This window comes from Sebastes umbrosus, chromosome 17, assembly GCF_015220745.1.
Source record: "Sebastes umbrosus isolate fSebUmb1 chromosome 17, fSebUmb1.pri, whole genome shotgun sequence".
Taxonomy (NCBI): Eukaryota; Metazoa; Chordata; class Actinopteri; order Perciformes; family Sebastidae; genus Sebastes; species Sebastes umbrosus.
Genome location: NC_051285.1, coordinates 19,526,173 through 19,544,332, shown reverse-complemented (window position 1 = coordinate 19,544,332; position 18,160 = coordinate 19,526,173). Strand labels below are relative to the sequence as shown.

At 40.6% G+C, this 18,160-nt stretch overlaps 1 protein-coding gene and 1 long non-coding RNA gene across 2 annotated transcripts; one reads left to right on the top strand and one right to left on the bottom strand.

Moving 5' to 3' along the window:
- Window positions 1-322: 322 nt before the first annotated feature.
- On the top strand, window positions 323-7,948 carry LOC119475742 (transgelin-like). Its single transcript, XM_037748724.1, has 5 exons — window positions 323-495; window positions 4,741-4,924; window positions 5,005-5,176; window positions 6,328-6,430; window positions 6,562-7,948. Exons 2-5 carry the CDS (start codon window positions 4,748-4,750, stop codon window positions 6,710-6,712), a joined length of 603 nt encoding a protein of 200 aa, XP_037604652.1. The 5' UTR covers window positions 323-495; window positions 4,741-4,747; the 3' UTR covers window positions 6,713-7,948.
- Window positions 7,949-16,668: 8,720 nt separating this feature from the next.
- On the bottom strand, window positions 16,669-17,474 carry LOC119475294. Its single transcript, XR_005203755.1, has 2 exons — window positions 17,034-17,474; window positions 16,669-16,904 (listed from the first exon to the last, which is right to left on the bottom strand). It is a non-coding gene; the product is annotated as an uncharacterized LOC119475294 (long non-coding RNA).
- Window positions 17,475-18,160: the final 686 nt, after the last annotated feature.

The following is an 18,160-nucleotide window of genomic DNA, read 5'->3' as shown; positions in this document are numbered from 1 at the left end:
TACATGTGCTTCTTCGCTGCTCTCTAATTACTGTAACTCCCTTCCTGTGCTCCGTCAAACTGCTCTGTTCTCGAGGATTTTTATCATCCCTCCCTCCCTCCTTCCTAATCCTGTGTCGTTCTTTAGTGGTAAAGGCAGAAATTTGGAGAATTCTTTTCAGTGACCACACCAAACTATCCAGTCACATGCCCTCTTTTTCCTTCCCTTCCTTCTCCTAAATAAGGAATTACAATTTGAGTGAGGAAAAAGAGAAAGAGCAAAGGGGCGGGCCCTAGAGTGAAATAGGAGGACGTGAAGGCATATCCCTCTCTCTCTCTCTTTCTGTTGAATGTGGTGAAGTCATATATTTCAGAGGAGGGTGTTTTCTGTATTTATGTTGGCAGTCCTGTATGGTTCGCTCTGCACAGTGTTGTAAGGAAGAAGAAGAAGAGGAGCGGGAACACAGCAACACAAGCCCAGACCCACCTGTATTCACCTGAAAGCTACTTACACAAAGTAAGTAAAGTTCTTCTTTTTGTTGTTTTCTCTCAGCCTCATTTAACATTCTTTGTGGTTTCTCGCTGTAGTCTTTGTTGCTTTAAGCTTGTGCCTAACTCTATGCAGGAAACAGGAGGAAAAGAAGTGTAATGTATCATACGTCACACCCTCGCTCTGTCTCCTTCCCTCTTGCTCGTGTTTAATCATACACAGAGTTATTTTATAGTTTTTCTTGCCTTCTGAATGACCCACTAGTCTGAAAATTCCTCTGTTATATAATCTTGTTTCTTATCTACCTTTGCTCTCAGCACTCTTCTCATGTATGAGGCCCCTATATCTTCAGCCTCAGACAAATCTCTCAACATGGAGCCAGTGCTGTCTAATAATATGTCATTTTCTAGTTTAATATGTGCTCTGAACACCCGGCTGCTGGCTCAGGATATGGCAGGAAAACTATGCATGTGTGTGTCACATATGTTGTCACATTTATGGACCATGGTAAAGTTTTATGTGCAGACTGGGAGGTAACTTATAGACTGTGACTTCGGGTGATGTTTGGGCTGTTCTCACTATCTTCAGTGATAAGGTAGAAACACAGAGTGCTGAATTAACAGTCTAGGTCAGCAGCAGCAGCAGTTGGGACTGTGCGGGGTAAAGGGAAACATGGCCACGAACACTGTGAGAAATTATCGTGTGAGCTAGTTAATCCATTGTGTTCACATAACAAAGGTTTCAGAATGACCTTTAACCTTTTGCTGAGTTAAATGAATTACAGGTTAAACTATGAGGAGTTGAGATCATTTGACTCAGAAACTCGTTTGACTCATTTTATTGCAATAACAAGAAAGTTGTGAAACATGTTGTAATGGATGCCTGCAAGCTAGATACAAAAGTTGAAGAATTTGGGCGAGGGGTGAGAATATAAGAGTAACAGCTGGAGTTGCATCTGAGTAAGACACAAGCAGGGGATTAATGGAAAAGCTCACTAAATAATAAGTGAGAAAATGACAAAGTCAGCCACATCAGCGTACTGTAGTTTTTCAATTAACTGTTGTTCTAATAATAACTGTAAAAATAAAAGATAGAAATTAAAAGATTACAGTGTGATTTGCACTGCAGCTGAGGCAGTTTGCTTCAACTTTTACCTTGAAATAAATAACGAATAGTAATAGTCAAAATACGGAAGCCAGCCATGTGGTGACACTGAGCACTGAAGTACGCAGAGCAAAGGTTCATTGACAAAAGCTGCAGAATAATAATGTCATTGCAACACATTTAGACACGTTAGATGTGGAGGTTTGAAATGACTGAAGACACAATTATGTTGACTGGAAATAAAAATGTGTTACCACAGTTACCTCTTCACCAAAGCATGTATGAGCAATGCATAAACCAGTTTATGATACTTGTATTCCGTATCGAGTGACCTCAACAACATCTTGTGGGGGTGTTGTAGCTGGGACTCTATGATTACAAGATGTTCCCAGTAAATACTAAGCCGCACCCAGTTGATTTCTTAAGTGTACAGGTCTACGTAATCTTCCTAAACACACACTCAAACACCTGCACACACATGTGATGTGCCTGCCCTGCAGTCTATTTGGCAGTTGCTTTCACAGTAAAAAATAATCAGTCCTGCAAATGGTAGATATGCTGAGTGCAGAGTGACAGTGGCATAACCCAATCTTGTGAGATCCATACAGCGGTTTACATCGGAGATCAAAGTGCAGGTTAGATTTAATCTGATAGACTCTCTGGCTTCATCATCCCTTATCGTTCACTGCAGGCAGAAGTAAGTCCTGATGTTTGCAGCTGCTGGATGTTCTCTGGGCGTGTCAGGACAAAGCAGATTGAGAAAAAGGCTGTTCAAGAGTGTCGGATGTTTAGATATTTATTTCACCCTTGTTGCTGTGACAAACTGGTTTTGGAGTCACTTAGCGGACAGGAAGTCGCTTCTCCTCCACATACCCATATAACCACTGCGACCTCAGACAATGAACAGAGCCACAAATGTGATCTATGTGCAGCAAGGGCTCCAGTGTAGACACAATGATGAGTTATCAAACTATCAACACATATTGTGTAAGACTGAGAAGCCTCTGTTGTGTAAGAGATGTACTAGGTGTGCCTTTCTGCTTATATTAAACCCAGTTTCAAGGATAAAACTGCATACAATTCTCCAGACCTTTTCATTTCTATATACTTGCAGAACATATACATACAAGAAATGCATATGCTTGGGCAGGAAGTAATGAAAAGTAAGAGCGGAGTATTTTCCTATCGGCTCTAAACATCTCCATATGCTATCTGCTTTCCTAGTTCTTCAGAAACCTCATTGAATTGCGTAACTCAATTATTCAGATCTGTTAAAGCAATAATTGCAGATTGGCGGTTAAAAAGTACAACGTACATACTTTCATGTTTTAACAGGCTTGATGGAGATTTTTTTTTTTTGCTTAAAGGTCGTTCCCATGGTGAGCAGCAGTGTGTTGTTTTGTTTAGAGTCCTGTACACAGGACATGTCAGGGAGGGAGGAAGGAAGTGACAGCCGAATGAGCAAACAGGATGCAGGGAGCGGGGCGGTTCTGTTGAAGCCAACAGGAAGCTCATACTGCATTAATAAGTGAGATAGGCCAACCATAATTACTTACAGCAGGCCTGTAATTCCTTAAGACATTTAGTATTTTCAGCTTCCAAGGTACAAAACGTCTTTGTTAAATAAAGACACTGACATGGTGTGGATAATGGAAATACAAAGCTTCAATCATTCATCATTATGCTTAATGAAGAAGATGAAGGACTCCGTTAGGATTAAATGTGCCCTGCTGTGTCACATAGTAAAGCACACACACATTCTATTCTTCTTTGGCCTCTTTCCCTATCGCCTTAAAGGGATAGTTCAACATTTTGAAACGCTTATTATCCTTCTGGTGGAGAGTTAGATGAGGAGATCGATGCCACTCCCATATGTGTCTGTTGAACATAAGGCCCTGCCAGTTAGCTTAGCTTAGGGTAACAAAGGTAACAAAGGTAACAAAAATGCACCTTTAAAGCTCACTAATTAACAAGTGATGTCTCATTTGTAGGAGTATAAAATATATTATTTTATGGGGGATTATGTGCCATTGTTTGGCTGGGAGCAGTGATTTCCTTGAGTTAAATTGTAGTTTTTACACTTCAGGTTTTTTTGTTTGCAGTGATTAAAGGTGTTAAATTCGATATTCAGAGCATTAATATAGCAACAAACAACTATTTGTTATGTAAAGATATAGAGGAGTAATATCTACCTGAGCAGAGAATGAAGTCACTCTCCCTCCGTGTGTGTTGTAATTAGAGTTTCTATTTGCTTTGTTGACATAGCCGGGCCCGCCACGCATGCTTTTAGTGCATGTTCTTGCATGTGAGCGTGCTCCACTGGCTAGCTCATGGCCGCCGCTCTGTACTGCTCTCATACGGCGGTTACAGCTGATAACTGTCACAGAAGTATAGCACACACCCTCCGGTTCCCCTTCAGGTAAATACTGTTATCTCTGTCAGCACTTTCGCCATTGTCTGCACTGTTTAGCGCTGTTAGCACCATTAGCTGCAAGCCGCGGCTCGCCGTCGGCATGTTGAGAGCCGTTGAAAGGCAACAGATATGCTCCCAATCCCATAGGCTATTTAGCACCTTTAAACAAACAAGATACAATGTGTTGATTAGTGAGCTTTGGAGGTGCTGGTTAGCAAACTTTGTTACCTGTTTCCCCCTGTTTTCAGTCTTAATGCTAAACTGAGCTAACCTAACCTGGCTGTAGCTTCACATTTAACACACAGACATGAGAGTGGTATCATTTTCTCATCTAACTCTCCGCCAGAAAGTGAACAACAGTATTTCCCAAAATTTCAAACTATTCCTTTAAGCATCAGCATTAGATGCCTGATTTCAACACTTGAACTAACTTTGACTTAAACCTATTTTTAACTTTAACCAACCAATGTTTGAACAAGTGAGGACCAGCCAAAAAAAAGGCTTAATTCTGAAAGTTTGAAATTAATAAGTTCTCACTAAAAAACAATTTTAACACGCAATAGAAACACATTCACGCACATCAGGAAGTCCTATTTGTTCTGACTGCAGGCCAGGATTGTGAGCAGGGCAGGGATTTGAATGTGAATGCTGTGTCATCCATCAAATATCCATATTGAAAAGGACACAATGTGCTGCCAAGAAGTTAAGTTTGCTAAGGTACCTGCCTATCTAACACTAACATTCCCTCCCAACAGGATCAGAATGGCAAACTGTGGTCCTAGCTTTGGTCTGTCCCGGGAGGTGCAGAGTAAGATTGAAAAGAAATATGACCCGGAACTGGAGGAAAAGTTGTCGGCGTGGATCGCCAGCCAGTGTCCGTCTGTCGGCCAGCCTGAGGCAGGCAAGACCGGATTCCAAAACTGGCTCAAGAATGGATGTGTGAGTGTTGTAATTTGAAAACAGTATTGTAATTTGCATTATGTGCAGTCTATTTAGAGTGATCTGCTTCATTCATCTAGGTTTTGTGTGAGCTCATCAACAGCCTGTATGGAGACAACAAGCCAATCAAGTCCTTCAAGAGCTCTGGCATGGCATTTAAGCAGATGGAACTAATATCCTTGTTCCTCACCGCTGCAGAAAAATATGGAATCCCCAAAATGGACATGTTTCAGACTGTAGACCTCTTTGAAGGTAAGACAACCAGTAGAGCTCATCCGTATTATTACAGCAGAGTTAAAGGTAGGCTACAGTGTGTAGGATTTGCTGGCATCTAGCGGTGTGGTTGCAGATTTGCAACTGAGACTGCGGAAAAGAACGTACTGTTAAGAAATGAAAGTCAATTGTTCGTTCGATTGCAACGTCAGCAATCGTTAGAAAAGTTAGAAAAATCCAGCACACAAATTTTGAGTGGAATCTCAATCTTTTTCATGAAAGGACCTCCAAAATTGATGTCCAATAGACCACAGACCATGGATGTACTGTATAAGAGGTTGTGTCCTGTGCTTTTGCCCTGCTTGTTAGTAAATAGCCTAACTGTATCCTGTATCCTGTACAAAATAAGAAAAATAACTCTGGATTCGGCTATTTGTTCATTTTACAACTTTTCGATTTAAATGAGGGCTATTTAAGTATTCGTACTGGGAAGTTGATTTACCTCCCAAAAAAATGATCCTCAGATTTACAGATGTCTCTTTATACATCCATGGCCATGGACTCATCAGCGTTTTCAGTCCAAAAAAGCGACAGCGCTACTGCAGCGCCATCTAGCAACTGTTGTCAAAAAAGCACCAGAGTTTCGTCTCTTTGCTTCTATACTCTTTGACTGTGGTAACGTTAGCCGCTGAGTGCAAAACCCTGATAACGCCGTTCACCTTGCTTAGAGGCCATCCTTACCATAATAACACTACTTTACTGGCAGCGGAAGTCAGACGGAGGCTTTCACAAGTGTGTTGGAGAACTACGGTGGCCTTCAGTTGATGTAAAAACATTCACACACTTGCTAGAGCCAGTGTTTGTTTTGTCCGTTCTGGGTTTCTGTAAAAACATGGCGGAGCAACATGGTGGACTCCGTGAAGAGGACCCACTCCCTGTAGATATGAAGGGCTCATTCTAAGCTAACGAAAACATGATTCTTAGTTTTAGGTGACTATACACTAATGAATACATAGTTATGAATATTATATTCCATTTCTGCCAATAGATCCCCCATAAACCTACACACTGGCCCTTTAAGTTTTTTCCAGATTTACCGCAATATAAGTGAGGAAATGAAGCTGTATTCAGTGTCCCCTCCCTGTATTTGCTGTGTGCTCTGTTCATGTGTGATTGTTGCATGTCTTCAGGCAAGGACATGGCTGCCGTCCAGAGGACCCTGATGACTCTGGGTTGTTTGGCTTTCACAAAGGACGATGGGTATTACAAAGGAGACCCCAACTGGTTCCACAAGTAAGTTTGAGTGTTTCCCCCTGCCTATGTATGAACTAGTGACTATGGGAAGTTGGTAAAACAAAGGAGGTGTCATTTCAGTGCTGAGGAATGAGATTGTGACTGAGAGATGTGTGTCTGTATGTGTGCAGGAAAGCTCAAGAGAACAAGAGAGAATTCTCAGAGGAACAGCTGACCGAAGGCAAAAATGTCATCGGCCTGCAAATGGGAACAAACAGAGGAGCATCTCAAGCTGGAATGACCGGTTACGGGCGACCCAGGCAGATCATCAACAAACCCTGAATCCGAGTAGCACTTAAACTCTCCTCCCAGACACTCGACCTCTAAAAGGCCAGCGAGGACCGCGAGGAGAAATGCAACCGGACTGTTTTCAAAGCTAAACTGGACCAAAACAGGGACCAATGAGAACACGTGCACATACTTCATGTTGAGCATGCATACATAAATAGATACATTTAACAGTGTAAGTAAAGCATTTACCATAGTAAATCGTAAATGATATTTTTTCATCATTCCAGTTGTTTTGCATGTTTTAACCCACTACCTAAAAATCAAATATGCTTTACATTACTGCAAACCATAAGATTTTAGATTGATTTCTTATCCTCCATACATCCAGAGGTTTCAGTTCACTATAAAAATCTACTTGCAGAGACTTGTAACTTGCTTGAGAGAAGTACTCCATCACATTCAACATGTAGTTTGATTTATTTCAACAGCTACATCATTGCAGCATGCAAATTTCAAAACTCTATCCATCGGTGCATTCAAGGACACTCCGATATCTGACATTTGAGAATTTTTAATGGATGAAACCAAATCCATTATTTATCTTTCACAGTGTCCTTGTTTGCTTTTTTGTGTATCATCTTCTGACAATGTAGCTATTCATTCTTGGACGTCAGGGTGTACTTGAATGCACCACTAGGGAGAGTTTTGCAAAGGCTCACAACTGCAACACTGCTATAGTACAACATTAACAAAAATGAACGCTAAAGAGAAAGAATTGAACTAATTGTTAAACGTGATAGATAACGTGACCTCAAGCAGGTTTCAAGTCTCATTTGTTGTGTACTGGAATTAATTGAAACAAGTGGAAGGTAAGAAGTGTAGGCTATGTAGATTTGTGGTTTACAATAATGTCAAAGCTGGGAGAGGCATTTTATTTTCGGTGTTATTTGGCAAAAATTGCATAGTAACTTTTCAGCATATTGCAATTCAAGTGGTTCAAGTGTTTGCCCAATGATGCCAAAAACATACTGCCTACCCCCGCTTTAAGAACAAAATTTGGAGTTAATAGTTAACAGTCAAGTATAAGTCATTTTAGAAAGTGAATTGCCTGGTTTAAAAAAGTTTTTTAAGAAAAACAGAAAATGCAGTGTTTTGCCTGCTCCATAACACAATCTGCAGTTAGATCTCAGTTTTTCTAATCAAGATGTTGAACCTTCTGTTTAGAGTTTAATGCATCACATATAATGATGATGATTTTGAAATAAAGTTTGATCTACCTGTAAAAAAGCCTCTTGTGTGATGAATAGATTAACCGAGATAGTGAAGGCCTTGTCCGCATTTACTGATATTGATTGCACAGTGTGATTCTTCATAGCCTGGTGGCACCAGGTAAACAGTAACAGAGATTAACTAATGTACATAGCAACCCATAATACACATGTCAGAGTTGCGGCCGGTAACATAACATGGAGTCTTGTTTGCTTTAAACCTGAGCTGTACTCCACTCAGAGACAATCTGCCCAAAGTCGGGAGGAGAGAGAGCATGATGGGAGGGAGTGATGATGGGTGGGGATAAAGCCTGGATTTTTCCTGGCCGAGCTGTGCTTGGTCTGATGGAACGAGAGAAACAAGGGGGATTCAGAGGAGGACTATCACTATCTCCTGCCAAGGTTTTGTTTATACTGTGTTTTTGCTTGAGTACCAACTAAGCTGTTCAGCATGAACTGACTCAGAAAAAGGCCAGAGATGGAAAAGAAAAGCAGAAAGGAGAAGACAGAGAAAGAATAAAGTTAGGTTTGATGAGAGAGAGAGATTATAAAGAAACAACAGGAAGAAGTGGTACTTTTAAAAAAAAGAAAGAAAGAAATGTCCAGATGCACGGGGGATGAAGGTGTCTGGGGTCAAAAGGAGAATAGGTCAAGACAGAACCTAAGAAATCAGAGAACATTTCCAAAAAAGGAGTGATCATAGCAGAGGGAGGGCAAACAAAACACTTCCTTTTCCTCTTCCTTCTTATTCTCGGTCTGTTCACAGGAAGCTGTGTGTATAAAGTGTTCACACAGAGGGGAAAGTTGGTATATCGTAAATTCATGTGAAACAAGTATGAATTTAAGACAAGTGAAAACAATACAGTAAACAGGTCTTCTGTCTAAGTGGTGTTATAATCTATTATTTTCACAATAAAAGCATTAGAAAATTGCTCCTCATTACATGCTTGATCACTGTGCAGTCAAACTTATACTAAACATTCCATAAATACTTTTTATAGCACCTTATTGCGTCTTGATGGAGGGAGATCATTTGCTGTTTTTAATGTCCTCAATACTAAAGCTCTACTGTTGATGATACTGCAGGACATTAGTCTCTGCAGGACAGCGGCTGTTTTTCCTCAACTGTAGTTTAGATAATCATGATTGCCAAAAAGTGTTTCGACACTAATATTTATACCAACATTAGCACTTTCAATACTAACTGATGTGTTTTGGCATAAGTGAGCTCCTTGAGTCTCACAATACTCAACACATTAACATAACGGACCAGCTCTGTGTCACTGCAAGACATTTTTACACTGGAACTCTGATTCCTTTTTACTGTTTGTCACTAGTATCTCCAGCAAAACATCACTGCCAAACCCCTTATGTTTCATTAGAAGGGCAGGGCAGGGCAGGGCAGGCCAGACTGCTGTAAGTCAATGAAACAGAGCAGATTTAAATAGAATTATCTATTTGAATTCATATCTGACCTTTAAATTATTTACATTTTTGTTTTTTATTGGTGTCATGAATCCCTTTGTAATCACTGGAGGATCTTGATATCAATGCATTTCCTCACCTTTTATCACTGAGGAGATAAAAGCTGATATGCTGAGAGTTGTAATTCCTTTATGATTAATTCTGTCAGGAGCGCTGCTGCACTGATGCCTGTTACTTCATCATTTATTGACTGAGCTAACAACCGTTGGCATATAAAATTGACTCCCTGACTCTACAATCTTATCAGCTATTGTTTACTGTAGTGAGGCGCAACTTGTTAATGATGAATTTATCAATCAGTTAAGTGAATGGTAAAACCTGAAGTGGGTAGAATTTTTTATAAAACGGTCACTATATCCTGACAGTAGTGCATGAGACAGGTAATCTGAAAAAAATCATGTGCCTCTGTGTCCTCCAATGCTCCTAATGGCATCTGCAAGAGTTCACGGACTGATGAGAAAGTTTGTGACCCGGCACCTATGTTGAGATCGGTTGAGGAATACCAAGCACTGCCCACCAGCCGGAGCAAACTTTCTCATTTTACAGCTAAACAGTACACTACAAGATGTTTCTGAAAACATTTGAGACGAAAAATAAGCATTACAGTAACAGAATATTAATTCATATTTGATCACCGCTGTCTAGTTTGACCGTTTAATCGGAGTGATTTGTCAATCACTCGCTCTGTTGAATGACCGGCCAATAGGAACACTCTCTCTGAAATGACCTGTGATTTGCCAAAGTCTCCTGTCAGGGGCTAGATTTTTTAAAGCCTGAAAACAGAGCCAAGAGGACTTGAACACTTGAATTACAATATGCTGAAAGGTTATTATGGAATTTTTGCCCAATGATGCCGAAAATATTCCGCCTGCTGAAGCTTTAAGAATTAATTTATCATTAATTTATCATTTGAGACTTGAGAAAAGCAATCTACAATCATTGTCTTCTTTATATGCAGGCAAGGTACGTAACTTCATAAAGCTCTACAGTAGTGCTACTCAGTAAAACACATTCTTTTAATATGAGGAATGAGGTTTTGTACAACAAATCACTCTGTGCTCCTTTTTTTTATTTTTATCTCACAGTTTTGACCTTTAAAACATTTCTACAGCTAATTTTTAGCAGCACAGTGGCGCCTGGCCTTTTTGATACAGGAGCTATTTTTTTTTCATTCCATCAGGGTTTTAAAGAAAGCGTGGAAACACCAACACACCACTGGCCTCACTGCAGTGGAATGCACTTTGCTGCCATACAGGGGCATAATGGGGGCGACGATTAGCCTTGAGGTTAAAGAAGTTGCCTTATGACTGGACAGATGCCAGTTTCAATCCTTCCTGTCTGTGAAAATGTGAATGGGGAAGCTGATGTAACACCTTCTCCTACCACTGTTGAGCAAGGTTAGGGGGTGGAGGACCCACTGTTCCAATGGCTCCAGTACATGGATATACAGTATAATAAGAACTGAACTGGGTAACTCCGGGTCTGAGAAGTGAAGCCAATGTGGAAGCGCCTTAAACTTACCTTCTTTCTAATAGCCAGCAGGGGGCGACTACTCTGGTTGCAAAAAGAAGTCTGATTATATAGAAGTCTATGAGAAAATGAGCCTACTTCTCACTTGATTTAGTACCTCAGTAAACAATGTAAACATGAGTTTATGGTCTCAATCGCTAGTTTCAAGTCTTCTTCAATACAGCATGATGTTCATTTAGTAAATGATGGTCCCATTTAGAGTCAAATAGACCATAAAGCAGGGTATGCTTTAGGGTGTGGGTACCTTGTACCTTGACAGGTCGCTACCACGGCGTTGTCCGGTGTGGGGGTTGCCCATGTTTTTGTCTTTGAACTTCAACCCTTTCACAGTGTGTTTTTTAGTTCATGACAGTTAACTATAACCTTTTTGGTCACCTAAAAATGTCTTATTCAGGGTTCGGTTGTACTTAGCTCCACCCTCTCGTGTCACTTCTGGTTGCAAAAACCAAGATGTCGACGGCCAAAATGCCAAACTCAAGGCTTCAAAACGGCAGTCCGCAAACCAATGGGTGACGTCATGGTGACTATGTCCACTTCTTATATACAGTCTAAGCGCTCAGCATTGCTTCCAGTTTTACCCAGTGGTCACTTGCAGCGAAAAATCCCCCTGCGGCCCAAAAAACATTTTCCCCATATACCACCAATGTAAAAGAGTTGTCTGTAAAACTGTTGACAGGACACCTCGAACTGAAAAAAAGGTAGATAATGACTCTTTCTATTCAGAATTTTTGATCCATGGAAGTTTTATATTTGTGAAACTTTCCTCGAGCCGAGAAAAGTGATTTTAAAATCTGTGACGTCAACACAATGTAAAGTCTATGGGTGAAGCGGGAGGTGGGAGAAACACTACTGCGCATATTCAGTGGGCCGTATATCCCAGAAGTAAACCCCAAAGCTAGAAAACTTTTTTGGCATATGCTTCATATGCCAAGAAATTCATATATATATATATATATATATATATATAATTCTTATTGGACTGAATAGGCACCATTTTGGGGTCCGGTATCCAGCTCTTATAACACATCCCTTCTCCAGCAGAGGGTTGGACTCCATTAACACCCAAAGGTCATTTGAAGGTCATTTAAAAGTTCTCAAATTTAGTTTCAAGTTGTGTCGCAAGAGGAAGGATGTTGCACAATTGAAAACAGAGGTGCAGGAGAAGTACTTTTTTTTACGAATATATGTACCATAACAGGCACATAATGAGCCTTTTGAGCCACTATACAAAGTAATGTGGTTTAGTTTAAGGCCCAAATTTGAACCAGTCAGGATGAGCTACGGTCGCTTGGTCCAGACCTCAAGAATCACATTAAATGGCCTTTCAGTCTGATTATCAGTGCTAATGCTACAGTTAGTGAAGTTGGTAAAGTAGGACACTGATTAAGGCAGTGATCTCAAATCTAAGAGTACAAATGGTAGTAAGCATATCGGTGTTAAGATTAAAAGGGGGTCCTTGGAAAAAAAATTCCTTGGCCCCTAAAATTTAAGAATTTAAGAATCCCTGGATTAAGGCATCTGAGTGACATAGTGGAAAAAGCTATCGCCCGCTATTGGAGAGACCTGGTTTCAATCTCTGACAGTGAGGCTTCTGATTTAGTTGGCCTGCAAGACAACTGCCAAGGCCGTACTCCCGAGAAGAACGACAGCATCAGTGCCCCAGTTTACATTTACAAGTGACAAATGGCTGTTAACGGCATCAAATCGGAAAGAGCTTATATGTGTTGTTCTAGAGGGCATGGACAAACTTTGTAGTTTAATTTGGAGGATTTGTTGTAACTGGCAGTGTTAGTGGGAAGCCAGTCGCAGCACCAGTGACTCATACTGGCTGATTTGTCTGCGCTGTCTCATATGGCCTCATTCGTGCACCCTTTTCAGGCACAAGCAATGATGGATTTAAGTGATTTTCCTTTATTTACACCTTTTCCCAAGAGCACACCAATTGCACTATTACAGAGGTTGTTTGTAGGCTTGAATGTCACACATTTGACAATCTTGTCTTACAATAGATGTCTTTCCATGAACGAGAAGGATTTTTAATTTTCTTTTTGTATGGTGTTGTATGACGTCAGGCCTGAGGTTCTGAGTGACACCCCCTTTTCAAAAGTCACAATGCTTGTACACCTTAAAAGGAAGGGAGATGAGTTGTGGAAAACTGATTTGTAGCAGTTTAAATACGGCTGAGAAAAACAGCCTGGTTAAGACATGATGATTGGTTGTGGACCGAGAATAAGCCAAAGGCCAGCTTGTCCCGCTGAGTAATTCGCTCTGAACTACATTTAAACACACAGGCATTAATTGACAGCAACAGCGATGTCAGGCTGTTTGGTTCAGTCCAAGTCTTGGACCGAGGCGAGGCGGCAGTCAAGGAATGATTGCCCTGGGTGAAAGGCTGGGGAAGTAAATAGGACAACCTGACCCTGACCTAAGACCTGCTGAATTAGCTTTAAGACCAAGACAATTATCGAGAGGTGCAGTGCAGAAATCAATGGGTATAAATGAATTTCGATGACCTGGAGTAGAAAGACCCGCTGGGATTCTTCTGCACTGTTGGAGTGAGGTAGAAATGGTGTTACACAAGCCTAAGTGTGAGGTAAAACAGTTCTTTTGGCAGCTCCAGTAGCAAATTATGAACCAGATTTGTTGTAATTTTTTGCACTGTAACCACCACTCACTTGCCTTCCAATTAGGTTTCATAGAGGTGTAATTTGCGGCGGAGATCCTCTATTAGCATGAGTGTGGTTTTCAAAATGGTGACAAGCAACTGTGTTTATGAAACAGAGAGGCGTTCAGCTGCAGGTTTGGAGACTCAGAATGGTTAAGCATCACATCAGATGCGACAAACATTGCCTCCAGGCTGAGGTTAACATGAAGACTGAATATGTGTGTGTGAATGACTCATGGGCATGAATACGGTTGATCCAGGAACCACAGAGGAAGGTGCAGTGGTGTGACATGCATGCGTCATTAGCTCTCTCTGTGGCTGCACTGCATGATAAAAGGGTGAAAAAGGTAGGTCACAAGAGTATCAGGTGTAAATGGTGGGTAATCGGAGTAAGGAAGCAGATGTTTCCCTCTCGAAAACTGTTGGTTTGAGGCCAAATATTGAGATCTGAACCCTGCATTCAAACGCCACGAGAGGAGGACAAAGCTGTTAAGGCAGCGTGACGAGTTGAAAGCTCAGAACGTGCAGTTAAATATTCACTTCAATCGAGGAAATGCTGCCTTTGTTTAAACCATCGTTTCCGTAACCTGCCAAAACCCACGTTTTCATATTGCTTGGTGCTGCAGTTAATCAACTTATCAACCAATCATGGCAGTCCTTATCTGCTACAGTGAAGCTGTAAAGTGCTCTGTGCAGAGGAGGAGGAGTTCCTCAGTGAAAGTGATGTGGTCTTTAGTTTCTATACGCATCCCGGACTCGCAGTCATGTAAAATCATGTGCTGGATATTTTTCTTGCTGTTGATTTATGAAAATGCCTCTGTCAGACACAAGTAAAAAATTACATTATAGAAACACATACACTTTACTGAAATTGAATTATTCTGAATATAAGGGCGCTGTTGTTTTAGGTGTAACCTAATTGCCGAGGGCTGGAGTCTAGTTACATCAAGTATCGGACATGAGGTACCAGAATTACTGTAGGGACAGTGAGCTAGCAGATTTCACCAAAAAGGGACTTTATTTTGACATGCACTTCCCTTTTAACTCCGTCAAGTGGTGGGTCTGTTTAAATTACACAAATAGAGAAAGATATACGACATTAGCCATCAGTTCCATGCATTCACTCATCTTAACCATCTTAAGTATCACCATTGACACTAACAACACATCGATTAAACACTGGAATTAGTCATAAATTGAACTAAAGAACACATGGCATTATCAAACTGATAAACTTTGAAGAATAACTCACTTTAGACGCAGTAATGATCCTCCTCTTAGTTATAAGAGCACTGATTGAGGGCAGATTGAGCTCATCAGGGTCGTGGCAGACATGGCAGACTTTCAACAGATACGATGATTCACAAAACTCGAGGCTCGATTCAATATGTTACTACGAGTGCCTGAGAGTGTGCCTCACATTCTCGTTTTTTATTGTCATATTCATCTTTATAAAATCACAATAATTGAGGTATCACTCCATCATATACGGTAGATATTAAAACTAAAATCAAACTTAAAATGTCAAATAACTAGGGATGCATCAATCCGACTTTTTCAGTCCCGATACAGATACCTGGGTTTTGGGTATCGGCCGATACCGAGTTCATTTATGTGTAAGGCAACATCAGCCTTCACCTAAACATTACTTTCCTAACTTTGTAATACAAAGTGTAACAAATAAATACATAGATGTACATTTAATGAATTGTTATTTATTATTAAAATAATAAATCGTACACTGGCAACTTGGTAAAAATATCTTCAAAATTAACAGGAATTACAATTCAAGTGTTAAACTTTTTAATGGAGCAACAACTTGATCAAACCTTAAACAGGAATTAAAATTCCAGTATATTTTATATATGATTTGGACATAGAATTTAATTTAGTACATCGACCCCATTGTTGCCGATATCCCATCCAGCTATTTGAGTCAGTATCGGCCCGATATCTGATTCAGTATCAGTACCGTGACATCCCTAAAAATAGCTAGAGACCATCTTTTGATGGGATCACACCAGCCATGACACCAAATCAGGCCAGGGTCATAAAGTGGGGGCTAATGGCCCCTTCACCACTTCCCATAGCCTCCTACTTCCAGCCCCCTTGCTCAGACCACACCCATCTTCGAACTCTGCCTCGGTGCCAAAATCTGTCCACAAATCTGTCCACAGATAGACAAAAATATAAACATCTGGCAACAATAAGGGCCCTCAACTGGCTGATACTGGTTACTACTAGTAGTACTATGCACATTTCAAACACCTAATACTGTAAAAATACCACAGTTTCAAATGCAGATTTCTGATGTAAAATAATTGCTCTGCTGCAAATCATTAAAACAAAAAATGGCTAAATTTCATTGGGGGGTTTTGAATTTTCTAAACTTCTGCTTTTAACAACTTCTGTGTTTCATTTCCTCTGAAAGTATTGAATGTGATCTGTGAAGTTAAAGCATGTGATTTATGTGTGACTTATGTTGACTGTTGAGCGAGAAATCCGACATCACAAGGACCACAGCACATGGCACTGTCACAAATATGCACTTATACATACATCGCTCGTCATATATGAAACCATGACATCTGAGAGAAAATGCGTCACATTGCATGGTGATCAAAGAAAGTGAACACACCATGAGTGAAATTGGACTAATTTAGACTTGAAAGTCACTAATTCTTAAATAAGTAAATTAGATTTTCTGGAACATATGATCACAGAGGACATCGAAGAACATTAACAGGACACCAGCATTGTGTACGGCCATTCACATTATGTGAACACTTTTTTTCCACTCTGGATCAAATGCTTAATAACTTGTGTTCTACACCTGTGCTGCATTATTAGATACACTATAAAACCTTTACTGTCTGTGTGGCCCGGGCCCAACAGCCAATGGCAAGGCCGCAACTTAAAGTACCAGTTAGATTTACAATTAATGTTTTTGCTTAGAGCCGACAACGCCACCTAGGAAATACTTGGAGCCTAGGACTCTGATAAATGCAGGTTCTTTTACATCAGGGGAGCAGAGTTAAAAACACAGGCAGAAGTTTAAATCAATTTAAAACCAGATTTATTGCAATTAAAATAGCATGGGTCTAAAAATGAATGATTAATCTAAAAGCTAAAAGGAATAAAATGTTACTAGCAACAAGGTTAAAAACCCTATAAAAAGTCCAGTCCAATCAAGTCTAATCCAATCCAGCGATCCTCCTCGTGTCCGCGTCTTAGCTCCTCCCGTACTCCAACAGCCGTCTGCCCGTCTCGGCCGTCTCTCCAGCACCGTCCGAAACTGTGAAATAACAAGAGACCAGGACCAGTAGTGTGTTCTCCACTACTTTGCTATCACGACTCCAGATCAAAGCTATCCTGGTCTGTTTTCAGTGTGTCCGCCACGTAAATGTACCAAAAGGGTACTTACGTTTTTTGAGTGAATCTGCGTTGGCGGACACGGTCTGCTGCATGTAGTCTCACAGGACTCTCAGGTCGCTGGGCTGGTAGGTAGTAGCAGGAGGGCTTTTCTGCTGCACTGCTGTCTCTGGACTGTCTCTGACTGAAGATCTCCTCTCTGCTGCAAGCCGTTCTCTCCTTTTGTGTCCTCTCCACCTGTGCTGCATCCTGCTAATTGCAGGCTCTCCGCCACACCTGCCGCTCCTCTCCTAATCAGTCTTTGATTGGGGGTGTGGCTGTCCATGGGTCTCATTCCAGTTCATGACTTAAAAACACTTCAATTTACGTATTAAAAGTAATCCAAACAACCAACATGCAGGGATAAAACACACAATACAATAAAAACCATAAAACATGCAAAATAGAATAAAATCAACCATAAAACATGCATAAGTCATTTTTGACCCTGTCACATCTGCAGCAGATGTCATATCGGTCTATAGGTCTCAAACTGCACCATTTATCACATGTGGCAGCGTATTACAAACCTTGACCCCACAGGTTCACACATAAAATAACCCCTTGATAGGTGAGAACGTATATATAATCAGGATTTTCCTGTTCATACAGACCCTAATTAGATGTTGTGTTACAGATGCCCAACACTGCCCAGCTTGTTAATACTGAACTAAAGCCAAACTTTAAACAGGTCAATAGAGCAGGAACAACACACAAGGCCAGATATAGATTATATCAGGGTGTAGCCAGTCTGCCAGTGCCGCCTGTTTCTGTTATTAATGCCTGTCGGGATTAGAAAGTTATACCATTTTCAAACTGTGTGTTGATAGAAGAAGCAGTCAAATGTTGATCTATAGGGCAGTTTTAAGACTTTTAAAAACATGAAGTGCATAGATTTGGATCACTGGCAGTCTAAACATATACAGTTTAGATGGAAGCTTTATTTCCCTAGTTTAATGTACGCACAGGAAAGTGCTTTTCAACGTTTTACCATTTCAGGTAATGCAGATTTATGTGACGTGCAGTGATTGCGCACCTTCATTTTTACAGCATCACAACTCTTAAGATGGAAAAACTAGTAAAAATACCAGCTTTAATTCCTCAATCATTCCTGCGTCAGACACATGAGCTTGTAATGTG